Source organism: Puma concolor, chromosome B1 (assembly GCF_028749965.1).
Source record: "Puma concolor isolate L17-30 chromosome B1, mPumCon1.1.hap2, whole genome shotgun sequence".
Classification (NCBI taxonomy): Eukaryota; Metazoa; Chordata; class Mammalia; order Carnivora; family Felidae; genus Puma; species Puma concolor.
Window position 1 is genome coordinate 205,866,721 of NC_141670.1, and position 26,779 is coordinate 205,893,499.

Genomic DNA, 26,779 nt, shown 5'->3' on the forward strand with positions numbered 1-26,779 from the left:
GACCCTCAAAAGAACCATCAGGAACTCACTACAAAGCTCAGAGGGCCAATTTGAGAACAGCAGCTAGAACCAAGAGGAGTTCTGCACACTTAAATCCTTAAAAATTCTCCAAACTAACCATTTAAAATTGTCTTTTAGGACAAGGCCTCACACTAAGAAATATATGGTAATTCGAACCCAAACTGACTAGCACAGAACTATAAAGAAAACAGAAGAGTCCAGATAAAAGCAAGGAAGGGAAACAGGACCCAACTTCATTCAACAAACTGCCATATTTTTTTACCACTTTGAGAAAAAACAGAAGAGGGAGCTCTAGAGCCATGACATTAGAAAAGCCTGCCTAAACCAGGAATCTCCAATAAAACCAAGTTTCGTGTAAAAGTGAACAAAAACATACCATGATCAAATACCACCCAAAAATTATTTTCAGAAAGAAGCGCAGAATCACATCCCTACAGATAAGGAAATCACACAAGAAAGATATGTATGCAAAACAGACGAAAACGATAACCTACTGCTTCATAAACAGTAAAGAAAGGTAAAGAAAAGTATTAATAATAGAAGATATGAAAAAACGTTTAATTAGAAAAATTCACGAGGGGCGCCTGGGTGGCGCAGTCGGTTAAGCGTCCGACTTCAGCCAGGTCACGATCTCGCGGTCCGTGAGTTCGAGCCCCGCGTCGGGCTCTGGGCTGATGGCTCGGAGCCTGGAGCCTGTTTCCGATTCTGTGTCTCCCTCTCTCTCTGCCCCTCCCCCGTTCATGCTCTGTCTCTCTCTGTCCCAAAAATAAATAAAAAACGTTGAAAAAAAAAAAAATTAAAAAAAAAAAAGAAAAATTCACGAAGGAACATAAAAGGAATTAGAACATAAAAGGAATTAGATATAAATGAAAAAATAATTTTAAAAATAAATACTAAGCTAGGGGGCACCTGGCTGATTCAGGTGGTATAGCATGCAACTTTTGATCCTGGGGTTGTTAAGTTTGAGCCTGATGATGCTGGGTGTAGACATTATTTAAAAATAAAATCCAGAGGAGCCTGGGTGGCTCAGTCAGTTAAACGTCTGACTTGATTTTGCTTCAGGTCATGATCTCGCAGTTTGTGAGTTTGAGCCCCATTGTCGGGCTCTGCGCTGACGGTGCAGAGCCTAGTTGGGATTCTCTCTCTCCCTCTCTCTCTGCCCCTTACCCACACTTGCTTGCTCTCTCAAATATAAATAAATTTTTTAGATTAATTAATTAAAAAATAAGATAGTGCTTGCTGTGGCAAGCACATATACTAAAATTTAAAAATAAAATAAAACAAAATCTTCTAAATAAATACATACGCACTAAACTAAAAGAGAAAAGAACATGAAATGGAAAAATTTTTTAAATCATAAAGAAATGAAGCAATAAAAAGGATTTGAGAACAAGCAACAGTGAAAGACAAAGAAACTCCAACATGCATATAACAGGAATCCCCGAAGTAGGAAACAAAAGGAAACAGAATAAATACTGCTAAAAAACAAACTATTGATAAAATACAAAAGATCTGGAAGAGCGCATCATCTGAGAAAATTAAGCCACAATGACCAACAACACTAAGACATATTCTGATAAAACTGATGGACTCTATAAAGAAAAAAGTACTTTGAACATCCAGGAAAAGAGACCAAGTCACTTATATGGAAGAGTATCTTCAATTTTAATAGCAATGCTTTCGGACGGAAAAAAATTAATTATCTCTTTAAGATACACATAGAAAATGTGAGTCTAGTGTTTTACACCCTAACAAACCAAACTCAATTAATATTGATATACAGAGACGACAGCAGGCAAGAACTCAGAGAGTATTGTTTCCACAAGTCTTTTCTGAGAACTCTACTACAGAAGGCACTTCAGACAACCAAAACGACTGAGGGATACACGGATACAAAGGTTGGTGGTGAGAATATATATTTATTATGTATTAATTATAACACTAAATGAACATTATAAGAGGGAGATCATAACGTGTAATGGTTACATACTCTGACAACATAGACTATTTTAAATCATGAAGAGAATAGACTGTTGGTAGAGTATGGTTACTTTGTGTGATATGTGGGAAAACAAATGAGTAATTACATAATATTCTGGTTTTGTTATTCCTGGTTGTCCTTAAAGGCCAGAATTCTTGTTGTGGAAGAAAGGAGAATAAATGTTAGATAGAAAAGGTCCAGTAAAAACCCCTTAGCCCTGAATTTTGATTGGAATTAAGAGTATAATTCCAATATACTTAAAATTCCTATATGCCATATAATTCACAAGATAATATATATTTCCTAGTTCTGCCCACTAAAGAGGCCTAGAAAAGAATAACTAATCCATTAGCAAAGAGCATCCCTAGTACCTAATTTCCATTTCCCACAAAAAGACATAAAGATTTCTTAGCAATATGGCTGATTCCAGACCTGGGGCAGGAAATGTACTAGGGAAACCTGGAACGTTTCCTCATGGGGGATGGCTTGGAAACTGTCAAAGCACTAGGCTCAGAAGTCAACCTGGAGGGACTTCCACTGATCAAAGATGGGACAATGTTAGCATCACAACAGGTAACTGTAACATTTTGAAACACATTAAATATATTTAAATCTATGAATTCAAAATAATACTAAAAAATAATTGGTCATCTAAGAACAATAGGAAACTAACTTCTTATTTTGAAAAGGGCTCTAGACCACACTGGGTAACAAAACACAGTTGTTGAAGGGAAGCTCCTTTTTTGCGTGCATGCCTGATGGTCAGTAGATCACAGCCAGGAAAGTGCTCTGTTACGTCTGAAACCCCGACCCAGAAACAGATCATTTACAAGCAGTTCAGCAAGAGGCTCCCCTTGAACATGAAATGAGTGATGGGGAAGGGTGTGGCCCCTTTCCAGCCATGCCCCATTTCCCAGGGAAGTTTCTCTTGATAGAAATATTTTAACTAATGAATATAAAGGAAGGAATGATAGAATTAAAACATCACCATCTTGGAACCTTTATTAAATTAATAGATCTATTTATTGAGCATCAGTGGCTGTTAACGCAAAAAAGAAACAACCAGACTACGTGCCTACTCCTGATAGAACACAGTACTACCTACAAAGTAGGCTTTGCCAAAAAACTGAATCCAAACACACTCAAGCATCTAGATCCAACTACCAACTTACTGTAAATACAGAAGACAAAAAAAATGTTAGCAGCACCATGGAGATGGAATCAGCAAAATTCAGCCAAAAAACTCTACAGGTCCACAAACCCATTTTCTTTAAATGTAAGGAGAAAAGGGGCGACTGAGTGACTCAGTAGGTTGAGTGTCCAACTTCGGCTCAGGTCATGATCTCACAGTTCTTGAGTTCAAGCCCCCACATTGGGCTCTGTGCTGACAGCTTGGAGCCTGGTTCAGATTCCGTATCTCTCTGTCTCTCTCTGTCCCTCCCCTGCTCACACTCTGTCTCCCTCTCTCTCTCAAAAATAAACATTAAAAAAAAATTTTTTTTAACAGACAAAAACCAAACCAAAATATTTAGGGATGACCATTTGATTGACGAAACCATGAAGAAAAACCAAGGCAGTGGTTACAAGCCAAAATGGAGGTTCCTGGGGTGACCAGCTGTACTCAGTCAGTACAATTCTTGATCTCAGGGTTGTGAGTTCGAACCCCACGTTGGATAGAGAGATTACTTAAAAGTAAAATCTTTTAGGGGAGCCTGGGTGGCTCAGTCGGTTGAGTGTCCAACATTTGATTTTGGCTCAGGTCATGATCTTGCGGTTTGTGAGTTTGAGCCCCTCGTCAAGCTCCACGCTGACAGGGCAGAGCCTGCTTGGGATTCTCTCTCCCTCTCTCTCTGCCCCTCCTCCCCCGCCTCAAAATAAAAAAATTAACATAAATAAATAAATAAGTAATTCTTAAAAGATGGTGGGTTCCTTCTGAGAGGATGATAGGAAACAGGCCAAGTGATCAATAACGTTTTATTATTAACCTGGGTAGGAGTTATAAAAGTATTCACCTTAAAATCCTTTATAAGTTATAGATCATTTATTCTATGCTATTTCTATATATTTTACAACAAAGGCTGTAATAATTTGTTTTTCAATTTGTGTTTTTAAGAAACATATCATTAGATATAATTGAAACTAATTAGCTTTCTTCCTTTCTTTTCATGGTGTGGCATTACTGAAATAAAATTTCCTTTTCTCTGACTAGAAGACAATATGCAAGTAAGTAAATACATTACACCACCCTTTTATTACCTAATCTGTATCAGACAGCACAGGATTCCATTAAAAATCCATGTGAAAACAAGAAAAACCGACTACCGTTTGACTTCAGGGTAAAAGTTTGAGTTAGTGAATTAAATGTTATTTTCATCACTCTCTGGACATTAATGGATGCATCACTCTGGTGGGTGTCAGTCAACTTCTAAGAATACTATGGAACTGACAGGCAAACTGCAAACACCAGGTGACCTAACAGAAACCACTGTCTTACGTTGGCCCATCAGAAGCTAACTATCCAGGGGCACCTGGGTGTCTCAGTCGGTTAAGCATGCGACTTCGGCTCAGGTCATGATCTCATCAAGTCCCAAGTCGGGCTCCGTCTGACAGCTCAGAGCCTGAAGACTGCTTCAGATTCTGTGTCTCCCTCACTCTCTGCACCTCCCCTGCTCACGCTCTGTCTCTGTCTCTCAAAAATGAATAAACGTTAGGGAAAAAAAATTAAAAAAAAAAAAAAAGAATCTGACTATCCAATTAGAACCGGCAGACACTGGTCCAGAGAAGTACACAGTAGGTCAGTACACAGTACTCAAGCTGCCCTAGGTTCACCCCGTCATGTGAACGTTTACAAATTCAACAGCGATGGCAAAGCCCCTCCACCTTTGCACAGCTACCCGTTCTTTGCTCACATTCACCCATCCAACAATCTCCCCCTGGCTTTCTTTCGGAATTTCTCTGTTTCTCGCCCATTTACAAGCAGCAATAAGGAACGGTGGATAAGAAATGTTTGCCTGAATGAAGTTCAGGCAAAATTGATGTGTGCAATGCTTCACAAGCATTGTTTCTGATTAATTTTAGTTCACAAAAGGTGTGAGAAGCCACCTAAAATGTCATCTGCCTGAGAAATAACAGTTAATGGCTCATAAAAAAGGAGGCCTCTACACTCAAGACATTTTCAGACTTACAGACTATTTTTTTACTGTAACTAAAATATTAATTTTCAAAAATCTCAATTCTATGTATTACACTGTATACTGATCTATTTCACGTAAAAATCTGTCAGGAATTTTTTTTTTAAGTAGGCTTCCTACCCAGCGTGGAGCCCAACGTGGGAATTGAACTCACGACCCTGAGATCAAGACTTGAGCTGAGATCGAGAGTCGGATGCTTAACTGACTGAGCCATGCAGGCACCCCAAAACTGTCAGAAAATTTAACCTACAAAACGACAGAACATATATGCAGAGTCAGGAGCTACTCACTCATGTTTAAGGCAGCCATCCCTCCTTGCGGAGCTGCAGGGTAGACATTCGGTACGTTCGTGGTCATAAAATCTGCAATCTGCTGTAATGCCAACAGGCCTGTGGGATTCTTCCCCTTCTTAAATTGTTCCTGTATCATTGATTCCAACTCTTCGCAGAAAGCCTAATTGGAAGCAAATTACAACAGTGAGACACTATTTCTTTTCTGTTCCTTGGGAAGGCACAGGTAACTATCACATAGACCCGTTTGTTTGTTTTCATCCAGTGCTGGAAAAGTAAGTGGATATTCTCATATATTACTACTTGGAGCATAAACTGCTACATTCTTTCTAGAAAGTAATTTAAACAGTATAAAAGCTTAAATCTTTGAACATTTCTATTGCTGATAATCTTTTCTAAAGAAATAATCAAGACATGTCCAAAGAATTATTCATAGGAATGTTCATTCTATCATGAATGACAGACGGGAAAACGGGTGATGTTGACATTTTAGACAGTGGAGAACTGACTGAACACACTGGCCCACCTCACGACAGAATTCCCTGCACACATTCAACACAAGAGGCTGAGAAAAAGGAAAGGACATAAAATTGTTCCTGATATACTTTTGATCGTGAAAAGGTTAGAAAGCAATGGAACCTTTTTATGTAAGAGAAAATATGTATCTAAACATAGAAAAAGACTACATTAAATACATCAAAATGTTCATTACAATGATCTTAGTGATAGAATTATTAGCAATTTTCATGTTGTACTTTGTGCTTCTCAGTATTTTCTTCAAAACAGATTTGTTTTCAAAATAGATTTTTTGAAATTACTTTTTAAAAGTTGAAAAAGGAACCCTAAAACATTTGTCCTTTATCAAATAATCCTAAATTTTTTTAAAAAATCCTAAATTAGGCAAAAGGATTAAATTGGGTGAATAGTGACTTTCATATAAAGTCACTACTGAAACAATACAGATTTATAGCTTTCCCAAACCGCAATAAAATAATTTTTATATACCCTATAAGGAAATATCTTAATAAATAACATTTAATGTGAAAATGTGAACTCACTGAATCATTATCCACCCCTGATTTTAAATACTCTGAGGGCTTCTGGATGATTTTATATTAAAATATACTAAACTTTCTTCTAGTTTTCCACTGCCTCAATGTAAAGCTGAAAAGATATATTGCCAAGGGGCAGTCTAAATAGAACTATCACTTGCAGGAAGCAAGCAACAAACAAACATACCACATTTAATGTAATGGTATAAAAGAACGTCAAGAACCAAGAGCTGCTGGAGGAGCCCCTATTTACTGTATCATGAGAAATAATGTCACAGATCGTATTCTGTGGTAGTCAAGGAAGGAGGGAAAAGCTGACAGGTGCTCTGAGTAAGAAACAGAACTAAATCCACAGAACTCTGTTATCAATGCAGAATGTAAGACACAGACAGATATGCACAGATACAGACGATGAGATACAGACAGATGCAGAGAGCCTCTACCAAACATCCCAGAGTGTGCTGGCTGGGCACAGAGGAAGTAAAAATTGCATAAAACAAGCTCCCTGCCCTCACGGGCCCTCAATCTGAAAAACCAAAAAATCTATTTCCACAGTTTCCAAATCCACAGACATATGTGCAGGAAGCTCAATTCAACATACAGGTACCACATATGTACATGCACGACATCACAACTCAGCACGTGTACACAGCACAACACACAGAAGTATCAGGTGCTGTTCTAGGTACTGAGATTATACACATAGAAAAAATGGTTCTTGCCATCAAGGAACTTAAAGCTTAGCAAATACAACACAAAAATAAGACCGCAGGGCGAGAGGCCCTTTGTGTCAATAGCATCCCAGATGACTTACACGTGCAGTAAGGAGCTGAGCTTAGCGGTGACCAGTGAGGGCCGGGAGCCACCTGTCTGGATCCCAGAATCTAGCTCCAGCCAGCAGTCACCGGCCAATGACCTTGTGTGCTTCCTTGGTGCTACATCCACACCTGACTTCTCTGCTTCCTGACCACCTCTCCTCCAATGCCCCTGTCATCCAACTCACCTCAGCCTCCCCTGTCCACGATCATGCCCTGGACATGCTCTTTCCTAGGAACTGCGCCCCTCTTCAGTGTCAGAACCAAGCATGGGTTCTCCAAACACCCCCCCCCCCCAGCATCCAGCTCACCCTTTTCTTCAACGCTGTCATGACCCTAACACCTTTCTGCCATCCCTTACCTTTCCTGAGTCCTGACCTCCCTCACCCAACTTAGACCCTTGGTTTAACATTATAATCATTCCCTTGCTCACACCTTCAACTCTCCACCATTTCACCCAACAAAACCCTAATCCTGGTTAAGTTCAACCCTTCACTCTTTCTATTCATGCTGCTCAAATGAGTAGAGAGGCTAGAGGGAGGGGGAAAAAAAAAAAAAACCCAGACCATGCTATGTTGTCTCACTATGAATTCCTGACCCTGACCTGACGCGCCCTTCACGTTAACCCAGGAACAGCCCATCCCCTCACCCACTCTCTCCTCACACCCCCTGCACAATGCCCTGGGCGCATTCTCAGCAGGTGGCTCCACTTACTATTCCCTGACAAGAGAGAACCAGCCTCAAGTGTGTGCTCAAGCTCCCTGTGGCATCTGTCCAACTACCAGCATCCATGGCCATGGCAAGGCCTTTCCCACTCCCCTCACTGACTCAACTCTCCGTGCTCCTAAAACCAGACACCAGCACCAGTGCGTTACTAGAAAGCAATTCTAGGCTTTCGACTTCTGTCCTCTGTTCCAGGGTCCCACACTGCATTCAGGTTGGTAACAGCCGATGCTTACTGTGCTCTAGACAACCTGTGGATGGGGGCTTGCTCAGTCCCCAGGGCCTGCACATGATGTGCTGGAAGTTTCCTTTCTGCACTCTACCCCTGGGGACTTGTACTTAGTTTCTTGCGGCTTTTACATGGGAAACTGCTCAAGCCAAAAGTCTAAATGTTTTCCTGATTCCTTTCTTTTTTCTTACCACCTCTTCCTCACCAGCCATCAGCAAGTCCTATGTATCCTACCTTCAAAATAAAATGCAAAACTTACCACCACCTCCTGCTTGGAAGACAGCTTTCTCCCTTACCCCATACTTTTTTTTTTTTTTTAATGTAGGCTCCACACCCTACGTGGCTCTTGAACTCTTGGCCCTGTGATTAAGTGTCGTGAGCTCTACTGACTGAGCCTTCCAGGCACCCCTACAATTACTTTTTCTTTTTTTTTTTAAATATGTGTGTGTGTGTTTAAGTTTATAATTTACTTAGAGAGAGAGAGAGAGAAAGAGAGAGAGAGAGAGAGAGAGAGAGAATTCCAAGCAGGCTCCACGCTATCAGCATGGAGCCTGATGTGGGGCTTGATCCCACGAACCGTGAGATCATGACCTGCGCTGAAATCGCTTAACCGACTGAGCCACCAAGGCGCCCCTATAATACTCATTCCATACAAAACCCAGAATAACTTCTTTAAAAACCAAATAGTGTCATTCCTGTCTGCAGCTCTCCAATGACTCTCTCCTGTACTCTGAACACAAAACAAACTCCTGATGTGAGCTTACACAGCTTTCCAGGACCTGCCCCTCCCCACCATCCAACTTCACTGCCCCCTCCCTGTTGCCTCCTGTGCTTAGACCACACTGGTGCCTTCTGACTCTCCAAGCCCACAGAGCACACCCCTGGCTATCCTAGGAATTTCATGTCAGCTGCCCCTCAAGCTGGAAGGCTGCCCCCCCCCGCCGCCACCCCTGCATGGCCGGCTCCTTCCAGTCATTCAGACTCAGGTGAGACGTCCCTTTCTCAGAGAGACCTGTTCTAACCACCACTCAATCTAATCACCCCACTGCTTCCTGCACCACACTTCTCTTTGTTGATTCTTGTTCACCTCCTTCGAGGGGAGTGTGAAGTCCTCTCCCTGACCTGGGTGCTCACACAGGGTGTGACACACATCAAATTTCACCAAGCTGTACACTTGAGATTTCTGTGCATCACTCTAAGTTACGCCTCAACAATAAGCAAACAGTAATAACGGCCAAACAAATAGAATCTGTTAGAATCTGAGACCTTATTTGTCCTGTTTACCGCTAACTCCTTAGGTTCCTTGAACAGCTATATGCTGCTGAGACAATCAACATTAAAAAAAATTCAATGACTACCTGCCAAATGATACCTCAAAGTATTAAGGGCATCAAACAAGACGAGAAGGATAAAAAGGAATAAAGCATATACAAGGGCAGCAGCATCAACATGAGGAAACAATAAGACAGAACTACTTTACGTGGAGACGCAAGCACAAGACGCAGAGTTGGGCGCGCTTCCCACTCTCAGTGCTGACGCAACTGAAGGGAAACCCAATCAACGATCAGGCGCAGGGTAAGGCCCAGTAAGTGCCCGGCGCTAAGCTAGGTGGTCTGGAGGAAAGGGCCCTTTTTTTTTTTTTTAATTTTTTTTTCAACGTTTTTTATTTATTTTTGGGACAGAGAGAGACAGAGCATGAATGGGGGAGGGGCAGAGAGAGAGGGAGACACAGAATCGGAAACAGGCTCCAGGCTCTGAGCCATCAGCCCAGAGCCCGGCGCGGGGCTCGAACTCACGGACCGTGAGATCGTGACCTGGCCGAAGTCGGACGCTTAACCGACTGCGCCACCCAGGCGCCCCGGAAAGGGCCCTTTTTAAAGGGTCCTGAAATAAACAGACTCTCTGGAGAAGTAGTAAGAGAGTGAAAAAGAGAAGGAAAGCACCTCCCCTCCTTGAGGACACTGAAGAGTTCTCATTTATTTTGACTGATAACGTGAACTAGACAAAATTCTTTCAAAAGCCTTGCACGTACATGCGAGGCACTGATTTCCTGTGTGAAAACACATGGACCCGGACACACAAAACACAGCTAAGAGCAGACGCATCGGAGGAGGAGGAGGAGGAGGAGGAGGAGGAAGAGGAGGAGAAAGAGGAGGAGGAGGAGGTAGAGGAGGAGGAGAGAGGAGGTGGAGGAGGAGGAGGAGGAGGTGGAGGAGGAGGAGGAAGAGGAGGAGGAGGAGGAGGAGGAGGAAGAGGAGGAGGAGGAGGAAGAGGAGGAGGAGGAGGAAGAGGAGGAGGAGGAGGAGGAGGAGGAAGAGGAGGAGGAGGAGGAGGAAGAGGAGGAGGAGGAGGAAGAAGAGGAGGAGGAGGAGGAAGAGGAGGAGGAGGAGGAGGAAGAGGAGGAGGAGGAGGAGGAAGAGGAGGAGGAGGAGGAGGAAGAGGAGGAGGAGGAGGAGGAAGAGGAGGAGGACGAGGAGGAGGTAGAGGAGGAGGAGGAGGTAGAGGAGGAGGAGGAGGTAAAGGAGGAGGAGGAGGAGGAGTGCACTGGTTCAGAGAGAAGGATTCTCTTACGGGACTCTGCAGGATCATAGACACCCTCTTTTTCTGCTCCATCATATTGAAGTCCTGCCGAAGGTCCGGTGCCATGTTCCTCTCTCGCAAGTACTCCGGGTTGTTCTCATCCACCCTGTCGAAGTACCTCTCCTTGTGAGGCGCTGTGGTCGGGGGTGGCGAGGTCACCACCGCAGCCCGCGTGTCACCGTTCATCGTACAGTCTTTCTCGGCTCCTACAGAATCAACACACAGACAGCGTTGTGTTGGAGTCAACGTCCAATAGCATTTCACAGCCAGCAGCCAACCTGACAAACCCAGCCTCCAGCGTGACAGGGCTGTGACCAATGGATTCAGAGCCACGGCGCGTGAGGCTTCTTTGTGGCCTGAGGCACACGGTGCATCAGCCACCTCCCGCCCCTTCTACGAACCCAAGGCCAAGGGCGTCTGTCCTTGCCATTGTTCCTCACACACAACAGAACAATCTCACAAAGCTATTAAGTCCTCTGTCAAAGTGAAAAAGAACTCGATATTCAACTGTGACAAGACGGTTTAAGTCATGATGTTGTCCACCCAGACAGGACCTACCAACAGCAGAGTTCATTTCTGGAGAAATCTGATTTATAGTATTTTTCCAAGATTATGTCAGTACTGATTTTGCAAAGGATTTTCCAAACCCATCAATAAGAAGCTGCTCACACATCTTGATTCAAGAAAATGGGAAATACTCCTCATCAACATCACCTTTTCAGCTCAAAGAACGGCAGATCCTGAAAATGTCAATGTGCCTAATTTGTGACTAACCTAAAAGATGCCCAAATGACTCAAATTTAAAAATCTGTTATTATAGCTACTTATTTACACTTTTTAATCCCAATCTTTTTATCTGAAATGATGTTCAAATACTAAATTATATTCTTTAACTACTAAATCTCTAGACAACACCCTTTACTAATCAATTAGTTTAATTACTATTGTTCGTATAAGACACTGAATGACAGCTTCAACTACATATATGCAGTACTTACCGAGCACCTATTATGTCTAGCCATTGTGCTAGGCACAAAAATTAATCAGATACTGTCCTCACCTTGGGGAAGCTGGAGTCACAAACTGAGAGAGGAGGCACTGATTCAGAAGTCATCAGCACCGGGACAGCAGTTAAAGCCGGAGAGAAGGGGACACTGGCTAGCAGAACACAACGTGAGAACAAGGGGCAGAACCAGCACCTAGAATAGTTCCCAACATAGAGCTGTATATAAACAAAAGTTTTTGAATAAATTAAGAACAAGAAGGAAAGGAAACAGAGACAGGGTGAGAAACAGACTCAGGGGCCACAGGCAGAATTTGAATGGTGAGTGGACAACGGCTCCTCAAGCCACACGGGATAGGCAAGGTAGAGATTTCCAAGTTGATTAAGTTAGCAACTGAAACGTAATTGGTGCCCCTTCCTTACACACTACACACAAAATTCATCCCAAATGGAACACAGACGTAAATGTAACAGCAAAATCTATAAAATTCCTAGAAGAAAACACAAGAGTAAATCCATGAGACATCAGGTTAGGCAAAGTTTTATGGCACTGAAAGGACAAGCAACAAAAAGAAAAAAAGAGATGGATTGGACTTCCACAAACTTAAAAATGTTTGTGCTTCAAAGGACACATAAGAAAGTAAAAAGAAAGCCCACAGAATGGTAGAAAATATTTGAAAATCATGTATCTGGGAAGAGATTTGCATCCAGAATATATAAAGAACTCTTACAATGTAATAATTAAAATAACAATAAAAAAAACTTGAGAATTATCAAGTGACCTCAGTGGATACCCCAAAGAGCACAAGAACTGAGCAGCTGAAAGGGCCTAAATTCTTGATCCACAAAATCATGAGCTATGGATAATAAGATAATTATTTTAAGCTGCAAAGTCCCAGGACAGCTTGTTACTGAAATAATGGTGCTCAGGGGAAAGAGAGGGTGTGTTCCAGACACTGGTTTTCACTTGTACGTGATCCTCTCAACTTCCCTATTTGGTTTTGTGGTTGTGTTTGTTTTTTTTTATTTTAAAGATTCTATTTTTAAGTCATCTCTATGCCCAACATGGGGCTTGAACTTACAGCCCCAAGATCAAGAGTCACAAGCTCCACCGACCTAGCCAGGCAGGCGCCCTTCCCTATTTGTTGACATATCACTGTTTTCCTCACTTCACAGATGAGGGAACTCAGCTACTCAACAGAGAAAGCGCAGGGCTGGGATTCAAAGTGCAGGTCATCTGCTGCAGAGCTTTTGTTCTTAACCTGTAAGCCATACTGTAAATAATGAGGATGACAGTGGGAGGGGACAGAGGCAGCAGTGGGGGGGAGAAGGTCCCCAAAGGGATGAGAAGGAATGAAATCAATGGCCTGAGATGCTACATTGCTACATGTCTCGTAAGTCAGACCAATGCCACTGACTTTGGACTGCAATGTGAATAGCAAGGCTTTTTTTTTTTTTTTTAACATTTATTTATTTTTGAGAGACAGAGCGTGAGCGGGTAGGGGCAGAGAGAGAGAGGGAAACACAGAATCGGAAGCAGGCTCCAGGCTCCAAGCTGTCAGCACAGAGCCCAACATGGGGCGCAAACCCACGAATTATGAGATCACGACCTGAGCCGAAGTCAGACACTTAACCGACTGAGCCACCCAGGTGCCCCTGAATAGCAAGGCTTTAAAGAAAAGTTTATATAAAAAATATCTTACGGTATCAACAGCCAAAGAATCAGTTGGAGAAAACCTTTTTTTTTTTTTTAATAGAGATCAATTTAAATATTGTTCTTCTGAAACCTAAAGATAGGACAGAAATAATATATGCTTAAAGTGACACATTTCAAGGACTCAAAGACAAGGTATAAAAACAATCAGGGACTAAAGGTCAACACAGAATAAATAAACCCAGGACCTGAATGTAGTCTTTATTTTTTTTTTATTTATTTATTTATTTTTTTTTCTCAACGTTTATTTTTGGGACAGAGAGAGACAGAGCATGAACGGGGGAGGGGCAGAGAGAGAGGGAGACACAGAATCGGAAACAGGCTCCAGGCTCTGAGCCGTCAGCCCAGAGCCCGGCGCGGGGCTCGAACTCACGGACCGCGAGATCGTGACCTGGCTGAAGTTGGACGCTTAACCGACTGCGCCACCCAGGCGCCCCATGAATGTAGTCTTTAAAACTTACTCTTCTCTAAACATATCCCATAAAATTTTAGTTTAATCTGTTTACTTTAACCTAGTTTGTTCTAAAATAATGATGCAAAGAATAAAATAATGGTTGTCTAATGTTTCTTCATTAGATGTAAATGAAGCTGAACATTCTGAGCCAATGAAACAAAGGTTCTATATCAAGGATAAAAGAGAGAGGAAGAAGAAGAATATGCAGTATTGTTACTTCTCTATTACTGAGTCCCAATTGGAAGACATTTTCACCAATTAATAAGGACACAGGCAACATTTTAGAGGCAACCATCGCTGGTTCTTGGTTCCCAGAGCTGACTCACAGAATCTCTGAAACACTTGTTAAAGATAAGGCAGAGATTGCTCTCTTTTTATTACAAATTGCCATGTGAATGGGATAAGACGCAGAGTGCAGACTAGATACGCATGTGTTCCTTTCCTTCAATAAGGAAGTCTATAAATTTAAATCAAAACCAAAGTATATATATTCTGAGCCTACTAATCAAGAATAAACATAATTCCATTTTTAAAGCACAAAGCTATATTTAGTTTTTGTCATTTGTGCACTCAAGTTTCATGAGCTTAGTTTTTAGGAGCATGTTAAGACAGCAAATTTTTCTAGGAAGATCTCTAAAACTAAGTTATTACTTAATTCAAATTTTTAAAAAAGAAATGGGGAAATACAGATGCAAAAAAATTTCTGGCAACCTTAGAGTATTTTAAAATAATTTAAAAGGTAGTAACAAGCTCACTAGTTGTTAATGTCTAACAGTACATGAATGGTCATAACATAAATATTAAAATCTGCTCAATACAGTATTATGAAATTATAGATTCTTTGGCATAGCATACATAAGAGATTATACCATATAAGTGAAAAACTATAATTTTTCTATTCTATTCTGTAATATTATCAATACTGTAATTATGATTACACAGACAAGATGACACAGTATCACATGAGCTGTACTAAAGCTGAATAAATTGATAAAAGACAAGAATGGATCAGCATTTCTCCATCTCAATATTCTACAAAGGTGCTCTAATTTTACCTGTGTAAAAATGTTAAGATTTCACTAAATTTAGTATGTTGATACTTAAAATCACCGAAATCTCTGGGAACAATCCATTCAAATACACAAATGCACTCAACAGAACCCAAAGGTCTGGATGAGCCTTGACTACCAAGCTTGGCTTGCCCACGTTACATCTCGCACCCACCCCCTGCCCATGTCACTCCTGGACACACACTCCTGGACACACAACTACCTCCTAATTAGTTTCTCCACTTCCTGTCTCCCAATAATCCCCACACCAACCCATTCCCCCAGCGAAACCAAGGAGTTTAAACATGTCTGATCATAGCACTCACTCTCCTGCTTAAAACCTGATGGCTAACAATAGGTCTTTAGCTGAATCCTGATCTAAATCTAAAAATGACATATGAAACAATAAGACGTCTGAACATCAACCAGTCTTGGATGGCATGAAGAAATTATTGTTAAAATTTTTAGGTATGATCTTATTATGGTTATATTAGCTATATAAGACACACACACAGAAATACTTATGGATGAAATAACATGGTATCTGGAATTCGCCTAAAGCTTCTCTGGGGGTGGGAGGGAGGAAGAGTAAGGCTTACACAAAACCGGTAAGACTGGCCATGAGCCGGTAACTGTCGAAGCTGGATGAAGGATAAAGCAGGATTCACTATATATTCTGTATGGTCCGAAAGGCTCCATAATTTTCCTTCCTCTTAGAATAAAGCACGTCTCAAAACCCCTTACATAAGCTGGTCCCTGCCTGCCTTCAGATGAACACATTTCAGCAAGTTCTTTCACACGGATATCACTGATACTGGGATGAAAAGACATTTTAAGATTAACACCCCTTGTCTAATGTCCCATAAGACACCACTCTGCCTCATACATTATTTACTGATATGGAAATGACAAAGTATGCCCTGGAATATTCTTTCTTACCAAAGGTATTCTAGCCCAGAATGATCCATCTTGATATATAACTAAACCTTAGATCAGAAACCAGACAGATTTTTGCTTCTCTAAAATAGCTATGAGATCGTTCTAAAGCTTGTGGGCAGATTCAGTTACTTCTTGGCATCTCCCTTCCGGCACAGACATTTTGCTAATGGCTACCTAGTCTGACCATTCACTGAATTTATCTCTGAATCCCTAAAGGCAGAACACTCAAACCAAAGGCTGAAACAAGAAGGTGGCCATTAACAAAATTCTCGGGATAAAGCGTGTGCTAGAAGGTCACGTCAGTTCCTAATTATTCTTAAAACATTTCTCAGGAACCATGACTGCCAGGTGATAATGAACTTCTCCATGGAAAATAAACCAGGAGGTATCAAAAATGCTCATGTGGTGACAAAAGTGGTACTTTCTGCAGGTGTCCTTGGCCATCTGACACCTAACTCCAGACAGCCTTTGGAACTGTCCACAGGAGAACAAGAAAAGAAGTGACCTCTGCAGTATCTCCCTTTATTTCTGTTATCTCCTAGTGCTTAACAGATCTCCACTACAGCTACTTTCCCCATTATGTGTGAGGCACCAGAGATAAAAAGTTAGAAAATGAGTAGATGAGAGACAAATAAATGTAATCAAACACTCTTGGTGCCATGACAGAAACCTACTTAAGTATCAGCGAGGGAGAAGTGCCCAACGGTGGGAGGTAAAAAGAGCAGCGACGGTGTTAGGGGTGGAACTGTATCCCCGCAAAATTCATTGTTTTTTCATTTTTTTTGGAAATTAGGGTCACTGTAGATGTAATTAGGTAAGACGAGGTCACAGTGAAATAGTATGGATCCCTAATTCAATATGACTGGTGTCCTTATAAAAAGAGGACATTTAGATACAGACTCGAATACAGGAAGAACGCCGTGTGAGGAAGGTAGGGGTCAGCTGAGGTGACGCATCTACAAGCCAAGGAACAGCAAAGACTGCCAGAAAGTCACCAGCAGCTAGTGGAAAAGCCTGGAACAGATTCATCTTCATGGCCTCAGAAGGAACCAACCCTACTGACACCTTGATCTTGCATTTTTGGCCTCCAGAACTGAGACACAATGAATTTCTGTTGTTTGAGTCACCCAGGCAATGGTACTTTGTGACGGCAGCCCCAAGAAACCGATACAGAGGGCTGTCTGGAAGGCTTCACAGAAGAGATGCATTTAGAGCTAAGGAGTTGCTTCCAGGAGGCTCGGGGCAGGTAGCAGTCACCTGGTGAACGGGTATCTACTGAGCTTTGAAGACAGCAGCAGAGACAGCACAGTGAGCGAGCGGTCAACCACCCCCGCTCTCACGTGTCATGCCTGGCACCCCGCAGGAAGGTGCTGAAGGAGCCTTTAGTGACCTACCTGAACTGTTCTCTCTTCCAAACCTTCCAGCCCCACTCACTGTCAGGATCCAACTCAAATATATCCTGCTCTGTGAAGTGTTCCCAAGCCTCTGAGCTTGGCACTTGGCCTCCAGGGCTCCAAGGAACTTTACACTCACCTCTGTTCGGCCACTTTCAAACAGGACCAAATTATCTGTATGAGTGCTTGCTCCATCACCAGTCGGTGGGCCCATAAAGAACAGAGACACTCAATCTCTAGTTCACTTTTGTAAACAAGCCCTGGGAGAGTGTTTCGCATACAGTAGGGACTCAAGAGAGACCCTGTTTGTTCTTGCAGTAGAGTATCTGCTGCAAGAGACACCCTAACTTCTCGGGAAGGGCTCTGTGAGGTTTGTGCCCAGAATGAAACTGCATCATCAGGACACACTCAATGGAACAGGTGGCAGAATCGCCCCCCAACAAAACAAGAACAAAACACGTAGCTGTGAGAAGTGACGGAGATGTGAATCTGATTGTGAGAATCATTTCACAGCGTTTACACATATCAAGTCATCACAATGTACACTTAAATATATCACAGTTTTGAGGGGCACCTGGGTGGCTCAGTCAGTTAAGCGTCCAACTCTTGACTTCAGCTCAGGTCATGATCTCGAGGTTCATGAGTTTGATCCCCCACGTCGGGGGGCGCTGACAGTGCGGAGCCTGCTTGGGATTCTCCCTCTCCCTCTGTCTCTCTGCCCTCCCCAATTTGTGTGCACTCTCTCACTCTCTCTCTCAAAAAAAAAAAAACTTTAAAAAATAAATGTATTACAATGTTGTCAATTGTATTTCAATAAATCCATAGGGGAAAAAAGCTTAAAAAAAATGTGTAGTCTTTGCTGGAAAAAGTGACAGCATTTTTTTTTTAAGTTTATTTATTTATTTTGAAAGAGAGAGAGAGAGAGAGATCGAGATCGAGCAGGGGGAGGGGCAGAGAGAGAGGGAAAGAGAGAGAGAATCCCAAGCAGGCTCTGCATTGTCAGCACAGAGCCTAACTCAAGGCTCAAACTCATGAACCAAGAGGCTGTGACCTGAGCTGAAACCGGGAGCCGGTTGCTTAACCAACTGAGCCACCCAGGCACCCCCAAAGAGTGACAAGCTTTTAAACAGGAGGAGCGGACACTGATGGCTAAGCTCAGACAAAGGGCTGGGACAGTGCTGCATGGATAGTCCACACCCTGTCCAGTGCCTGGGCTGGGAAAGCAGAAGAGACGCAAAAACCGTGGCCAAAAATTCATGATAAGTTCTTAGAAACCTACAAGTCTGGAAGGGGTGCTATGCCAGTCAAAAGAGGAGTCCCTAATACCGACTGGCAGGAGGGAGTCCAACATTGGAGCCCTCTCCCAAATCAAACAGAACACAACCAGAATCAGTTAGAAGCCCTCACTGCTCACAGTACCAGCCTCTTTCTCCACCTCCCCTCGAGGGCAAACACCCACCTTCTGTGTAAGATTCTTCTTCACAGGTTCAGGCTGAGTGTCCTGCCCTGCTTGGGGCCTCAAAGCTAAGTACAAGCCTTTAATTACTCTGATCGGATCATTTCTATTCCTGTGTCTCCGGATGTTCCCTTGCCGATGAAACTGCTCCAAAGTCCCCTTTAAAATAATCGCTGCTTACTATTTGGTTAAGTGCTGATTTAAAACTCAGTTGTATACGCATTAACTCATGTTTTCCCACAGATAAGATAACTGAGGCACAAAGCAGTGAGCAGCCAACACGAGGGGTAGCATCTGAACTCCAGCTGCCTGGCTCCAAAGCGCCTGCTCCTAACAACACCACACACTAACCTCCCCACCCATATGTTGTCCCAGCACAGATCCAATCAGAAAAGAAAGAAAAAATAAAAAGTCAAACTGAATCAAAACATTGCTTCCCAGCCTTGTGGCCCACACTTATGCTCCTTTTAATCAGGAAGTGATAACCTGGGTGGGTCCTCTTATGTCCTCTCTCCCTTAGGATGAATGGTTAATTAACAAGTCCCCAGCCTAAATCTTCCACAGTTTAGTTTTTGCATTCAGTCATATACCTGCTGTTGTTCTTTTAACTGTTTTTTTTAAAAGGTTTCTCTCTTTTTTAATGTTTATTCATTTGCAGTGGGGCGGGGGGGGGGGAGAGCTAGCAGGGAAGAGGGGCAGAGAATCTTAAGCAGGCCCCATGCTCAGCACGGAGCTCGACGAGGGGCTCAATCCCACCACTGTGAGATCATGACCTGCCAAAATCAAGAGTCAGACGCTTAACCGACTGAGCCGCCCGGGCGCCCCTAACTACAGTTTTTTAATCAACCCTATGGTGTACTATCACAGAGTCGAGTTGCTTGTTTAAGGGTGCATAGCCATAAATGGAAAAGCAAGAATTTGGAAATAAGACTACAGTTTGGAGCCTGTCCACATGTGCTGACGACAGGACCCTCCAGTCCAGGGGTTAGTGCGAGGCGGTGGACAAGCCCCTGGGTCAGACCCCAGTGGTCAGTCCCACTACTTCCACTGCAGAACTTCAACAAGGACCAAGTCTTCATCCATAAAGTAGAAAGATCTCCCTAACGTAATGAATCAAATGAGACAATGCAGCCTAGAGCACCTTGGGGGAAAAAATGAGAAAATGCTACAGAGAAATAATTACCATTTCTAGGACTCTCGAACTCCACACCTAACTGCTCTCAATCCAGCTGAGGAGAAAACAACTAGGAAATGCAAGGGACGTAGGAGAGAGCCCAGCACAGGAACTTTATGGCAGCGTGCCAAAGGCCCCTGCAGAGCACCAAGCTCCCACCCAGCTCTGTCTACTTAACAACCCATTTGCAGGTGGAAAACGGACTCTGAGTTTCAAGTTCCTGAGGCCTCAAGATGAATAAAGGGCCAAGTCAGGCCACGGACCCAAGACCACTCGCTCCAAACGCCAAGCTCATCCCTCAACTGCTGTACAAGAAGTCGAAAGTGGAACACTGGCCAAGAGCAGGAAAGCAGGGCACTCTCTCCCCACCATTTAGCACAGAACAGACCTGAAGATCGGTTAAGTGCATGGACGGTGAAGAAATACAAAGTCATCCTCCATTGCTGATTTCACAAAATTTCCTTTCGTCCAAAAAAATTATCAAGTGACATCCAGCACTTTCAGATGGCACATGAGCTCATATTGATCAGTTTACTCTCAAACAAGGGCTTTTCTTTTTTTTTTTTAAGATTCTATTTTTTGAGTAATCTCTATCCCCAACATGGGGCTCAAACTCAGAACCCCAAGATCAAGAGTTGTAAGTTCCACCCACTGAGCCAGCTAGGCGCCCCAAACAAATGTTTTTCAAGAAAAAATTCCACATGGCATGCCTGGGTGGCTCAGTGGGTTGAGCTTCCGACTTTGGCTCAGGTCATGATCTCACAGTTCGTGGGTTCGAGCCCCGCATCAGGCTCTGTGCTGACAGCTCAGAGTCTGGAGCCTGCTTCGGATTCTGTGTCTCCCTCCCTGTTCCTCCCCTGCTCACACTCTGTCTCTCAAAAATAAACAAATGTTTAAAATTTTTTAATTAAAAAAAAAAGAAAGAAAGAAAAGAAAAAAAGTTCCACAAAGGAAACTGCAATTCAGATTTCAAGAGAGGAATCTGGGAGAAAAAACTTTACATATGGTACCTCACAATTCAACAAATAACCCCCACTCCACGGGACAGTCTCCATTGCCATTCCTCTACTGATCCACACATTCTAAGCCACATGCCCTGAACCACCATATATAATCAAGGGCATAACTCAACTTCATCCTCCGATAGTGCCAACGACTGTCTCTATTTTTGCTCCTTCACGATCCCATTACTGTCCTTCAATTACTATTTTTAGTTTTCACTATATTTTTACTGAAGCAATGGACTCTTCCAAAATTTACTGTTTTACTGAAACAAGACTCTTCCTGGATTTCATTCTATGACAGTGACTTACAAAGTAAGGGTCTGAGCTGGGTTTCTGTTTCTTTTTCTGGGGGGAGGGAGAAGGTGAGGAAGTCTGGCAGGGTCATACAGAAGATTAAAAATACCGACCACAAAAACAGTGTTTTCAGAATGTAATGGTCAGTCACTAAATGTTCCTATTTGTGAAGTAACTGGTTCCTGTGGAAGACAAATGCTAAACAGAAGCTTTGAAGATAGTCAACCAGGGCTAAAAGACAGAGGGCACGTTGCCAAGTGCACTAAGAAATGCATATTCCACACACGCGAAGGTCGAGCTGCAGGCTCCTTCATTAACTCTGGGACTTCTGAAAACAGGGCCAGGTTTTTCTCTTTGGAGCTGGTCAGGAAGTACTTAAAATCACAAGCATAAGCCTAAGTAAAATTCTGCCAAAAGTATATTCTCTGAAAAGTAACTATGCCTGCTGACGGAGAACGAAAACCCTTTTATGCTATACTTATGAGCACACAAGTTTTTTGATGGTCTAGTTCTCACAAAAATAAGGATATACTGTCAGGTGCAAAAAGCAAAATACAAAGAATGATATATGTGTGGTGGCTTTTCATGAGGGAGAGGAGGGGTAAGAAAAATATCTGTACTTGCTTGTATTTGCATAAAGAAATGAAAGAAGAATATACAAGAAACTTAAAATGGTGGTTTTCTTGTGAGAAGTGAGAAGGATCTGGATAGATGGAGGACAGAGATGGCCAGGAGAGTCTTTACTGTTCATATATATATAGAGATAGATAGATAGATATAGATAGATAGATTTTTTTTTTTTTTTTGAAGTGTAATTTATAGGGGCATCTGGATGGCTCAGTCAGTTAAGTGTCTGACTTCGGCTCAGGTCATGATCTCATGGTTTGTGGGTTCGAGCCCCACATCAGGCTCTGTGCTGACAGCTCGGGGCCTGGAGCCTGCTTCGGATTCTGTGTCTCCCTCTCTGCCCACCCTCCCCCACCTTGCACTCTATCTCTTGCTTTCAAAAATAAACATTTAAAATAATTTTTTTGATAAAGTATAATTTATTAAAAAAAGAAAAATTTTAAGACATAACACCATGAAGAACATAAATAATAAGCATCACTGAAGGTATAAAATGAACAGAATACACAGTACATTGTATTTCCAGCAGCATGATACCAAACATTTGTTTACAGCTTATAGTTTAATATATATTGTTAGATGTTTTAGTAGGGTGGCCCTTTCCTGATTTTATAGGTGATAAAATGTAGGTGCTAAGAGACTGTCTCATCCTAAGTAGAGACTGCAAGAGTTGATAATGTAGAAGGTTAAACGAGCCCCTCCCAGTCTCTCCTCCAAAATGATATAAATATCAGAATAATTTATAACCCAATACTTCTTTACATCAGTAGTGGCTGATTAAAACGGGAGTATTTATTTAAACCCACATTGGCTCTAGTTTGCAGCCATGACTTCCATCTTGCCCAAAGCACTGGAGTTCCTGCCCTACAAGTACCAAAGGTCACTTCCTTCTCTAAGGAAGCAAATAAAATGCTCTTCAGTGTTAGAGAATGACAGGCAAGGCTTAGCGCTAAAGAACAGGCCACTAATCGCACTGGCCTTGAAGTCTGTAGCTATTAGGGGACATGGTCCAGCTTGCTAATGGGGAGAGACAGACCAGGCTTTATGAATTTTCGTGGTCTAACAGCATCTCGCCCTGCTGTCTGGGGCACAGGAGGTCATCCTTAAGTGTGTTAACCTGAGGAGTTAGTAGGCAGCACAGCAGACATGAGGAACTTACAGCCTTTCTGACTCAATGTTGTAAAGGTCTCTGCAGTAGACCCCTTAACTCTGACCCCTTTGTTTTATAAAATTTTTTTTTGTTTATTCATTTTTGAGAGACAGAGGGAAACCGAGCATGAATGGGGGGAGGGGCAGAGAGACAGAGGGAGACACAGAATCTGAAGCAGGCTCCAGGCTCCGAGCTGTCAGCACAGAGCCCGACGCGGGGCTCAAACTCACGAACCGTGAGATCATGACCTGACCTCAGTCAACCAACTGAGCCACCCAGGTGCCCCTGACCCCTTCATTTTAAAAGCAGGAAACCTGAGGATCAGAAAAGTAGAAGACTCGGCACACAGGGAATCACTGGCAGAGAGCAGCAGCCTAGTGTATGTCTAGAGTCAATCAAGGCCAAGTGAGAGTTACGAATTGTGTAATCCTGAACAAGCTGCTTTAACTTCTCTCTGGGACTCAGTTTCCTCATCTATAAACTGGATGTGGTGATGGAAACCTTGAGGGATATTGTAAGAATCCGAAATGCTGTCTGGAAAGCATTTAGCAGTGTTTGGCAGACAGGGCACGCACATTAACAAGCAGCTATGATTACTGGACTCACCTGGGACACACACGTACACACATAATTTATTTCTCATTATCACTATCACTATGTTAACATCCAAAAACCTCTGAAGTCTTTAAAAATTCTGGATGATATCTGAAAGGGGAAATTACGAAAAGCCTTAATAACTATAAACCAAAAAGAGGTCAAAACCAAATTCAGACAAAGGAAAATTATGCCTCAAACTGCATACCTTCATCAGTTTTTACTTTTCAAAATGGTGCCATTTCAATAGACAAGACATTACTGCAGTGGAGGGGACAATCCCAACTTGAAAAGGCTCTGCACTTAGCCCGCAGACAGAAGTGACAGACTCTGGCAGAGGGGCCAGGCAGTTGGCACGATGAGTAAGTGGCATGGTGCATTTGAAGGGGAGAAGTGCTACGGGAGGGGGCCAAGAGGACAAGGAGGTGGGGAGCAGGTCCAACATTAAGGAGGAGGGCGGAAGAGGACTCTGGAGAAGGTGACCTCACCCTCACCATAATGGTGAGGGCATCCAGACACTCCAGGCACAGGGATAGCCAGAGCCAAGGCCAGGAATGAGGACCGGCATTTGCCTGGGGATAAAACAGTCTGTTTCTCATCATTTTCTTTAAGCATTAAAATATTTCATTTACATTCTGGTAAATAAGCAAACAAAGACACGAAAAGGTCCACTCAACCTCAACTTGTCCCAAACAGGACTCTTAATCTTCCCCTAGTCTTGTCTCCCTGCTTCTACCCTCAAACTCCTGTAACTTGTTCTTCATAAAAATATAATCAAACCATGTCCTGCCCCTGCTTAATACCCACCAATGGCTTCCCACAGCCCCTGGAATAAAATCTGAAATCCTGACCAGAGCCGGCAGGGACCCTCCAAGGTTGGCCCCTAGCCATCTCTCTGCCGTGATGTCCCAGACACGTTAGCCTCTCTTCTGTCCACAAACACACCCAACCCCTTCCTGCCTGACAGCTTTACACTTACCTTCTCTCTGCCCACAACAAACTTATTCCAGCTTCGCTGAGTGTCTTACTCCTTATTTTAGGAGCAAGTTTTGGGTCAAATTTCACCTATAAATTTTGAGATTAGTTTCCCTGCCCACCCTAGAGTAGCCCCTACTCTCACCTCTCTCAAATCACCCTGGGTTTTCTTTGCCTTCAATGCACTCATCACCACTTTCAGAGCACAGACTCTGGAGCCAGACTGCTTGAGTTCAAATTCCAGCTCAGCCGACTGAGTATTACCGACTCTGTATGCTTGGGAAAATTTCTTAACTTCTTCGGCCTCATTTCCCACATGTGAAATAATAAGGCTTAACAACAGTACCACCTCAATGCATGTAAAATGCTTGGAAACAAGTATCTGACACATAGGAAGTATTCAAATGTTTGTTATTAGTATCACTGTCAGAAATTAGTATTCCTATCTCGCTATTAGAATATAAACCCAATAGGGCAAGAGGCTCATCTGTACCGTTTACTCCTGTATTACAGACTCACACTTTATACACATAAATATAGGGGGAGAGACAGACAGACAGACATGTCCAATCTAACATTCTGGACTGGTAATGCTAATATAAGCATTTGGATGCTAGAGCATCTGACTGTAAGAAAAGCCATCACCTTGCTTCATTTAATCACAACTGACATATGACTCAAGAGACTCTGGGGACGCAAGCAGCTAACTAAACAGGCTCCAAATCTCCGCCTGCCACTCACAAGGACAGCAAGTGGACAATCTGTATATCAAATTGGGTTTTGTGTTTTGAGGTGCCTGGGTTTTACATTTCCAAGAATTACGTCAATTCCCAAAGTCGGTATACAAAGCAAGGCCAGGAGCCCTATGTGTCTCTAGCTGACTAGATTTGAAGATTCAAGCAAGTGTAACTCCCAGAGGCCGGAAAATAAGAAAGAATTCCAGACTTCACAACTAAGTGTGCATGGTAATACAGTGAGGCTCATAAACACTGCATAAGATCCAGCCGAGCAAGATAGGAGGCACAGGTTGGCCAGACACGTGTAAGTATAGAAAATTCTATACAGATGTGATGAGGAAGAAAAAACCCACTCTGCAACCTAGTTAAACACATTAGGAAGGACCGTCTAACAACACTAGCATGAGAATGTTTCCCCCAAAAAGTACATTAATCGGTATCAGGGGGAAGAGTTTAATAGTTACAGAGGAGTAGGATGGAGAAGTATTTAGTCATAAAAATGATCTTAAGAGCAGTATGTAAGACACGGGCAACACTTCAAGTTATTCAAACGGCGTGCACAAAATATCACTGCATCTGTGACAAGTACACAACAGTGACAGAGGCCAACATGGCTACACAGAGTCTCTGTCATCCGCTCCTTCACTCCACAACCCCTAGTATCTGTTGGCTGAAATAAGAACAGGCTGTTTGCTCGGCTAGCTCTGTGTGATCCCACAGCTCTGTTCTCCACCTGGAATCTGCCTGGAATCAATATTCTAAGGGAGGCAGTATATGGTAAGAAAGACTGTGAGTGGACAACCCTCAGGTCCCACAACTGTGGCGAGGACAGCGACGCTTAATGGGAAGAAGGGAGGACTGTCGCCAGGGTTCAAACTCCAGCCCAGATACTACTAAGAGGGTATCCTGGCCAAGCTCACTATTTGTATCTCAGTTTTTTTATGGTTAGAAGGGGGTCAATAATAATATCCACCTCGCACAATTGTTGAGTGAACATGACATGCTCAACACGATGTCTGTTTGATGCAGTCCCGTGCACCTGCCAGTGTAATCATGACAGCTGGTGCCTGAAAACACCGACCCTCGGTCACAGACGGCATCATTGTTCATATCGCACCCACCAAGCCAGATCCAGACTTTCAGAGGAATGAATACCAGAGGAACTCCCTAAAGTTACTGAGTAGACAGATGTGGCTATTAAACAGAAAGATCTAGTTAACTGAATATTTTGATTAATAAAATTGCCGGTTTTCAAAACCCTCAAATATAATAAAACATACTTAATACTAATAAATACTGAACAAATCAACCTTTGGTAGTTAAAATTCTCTAG

The 26,779-nt window shown here is 42.7% G+C and overlaps 1 protein-coding gene across 11 annotated transcripts in view; it reads right to left on the minus strand.

The window, feature by feature from the left end:
• Nucleotides 1-26,779, minus strand: part of ADD1 (adducin 1) — an 86,877-nt gene that overhangs the window by 35,612 nt on the left and 24,486 nt on the right. For 10 of the 11 annotated variants that reach the window (XM_025921811.2, XM_025921812.2, XM_025921813.2 and 7 more), the window contains exons 2-3: nt 10,874-11,088; nt 5,484-5,646 (exon numbers count right to left, since the gene is read on the minus strand). In XM_025921811.2, coding sequence (XP_025777596.1) covers nt 5,484-5,646; nt 10,874-11,068 — 358 coding nt within the window. In that variant the 5' untranslated portion in view covers nt 11,069-11,088. Of the gene's footprint in view, nt 1-5,483; nt 5,647-10,873; nt 11,089-17,574; nt 17,598-26,779 lie in introns of those variants that run through there. The other variant, XM_086705584.1, reaches the window with a different exon arrangement.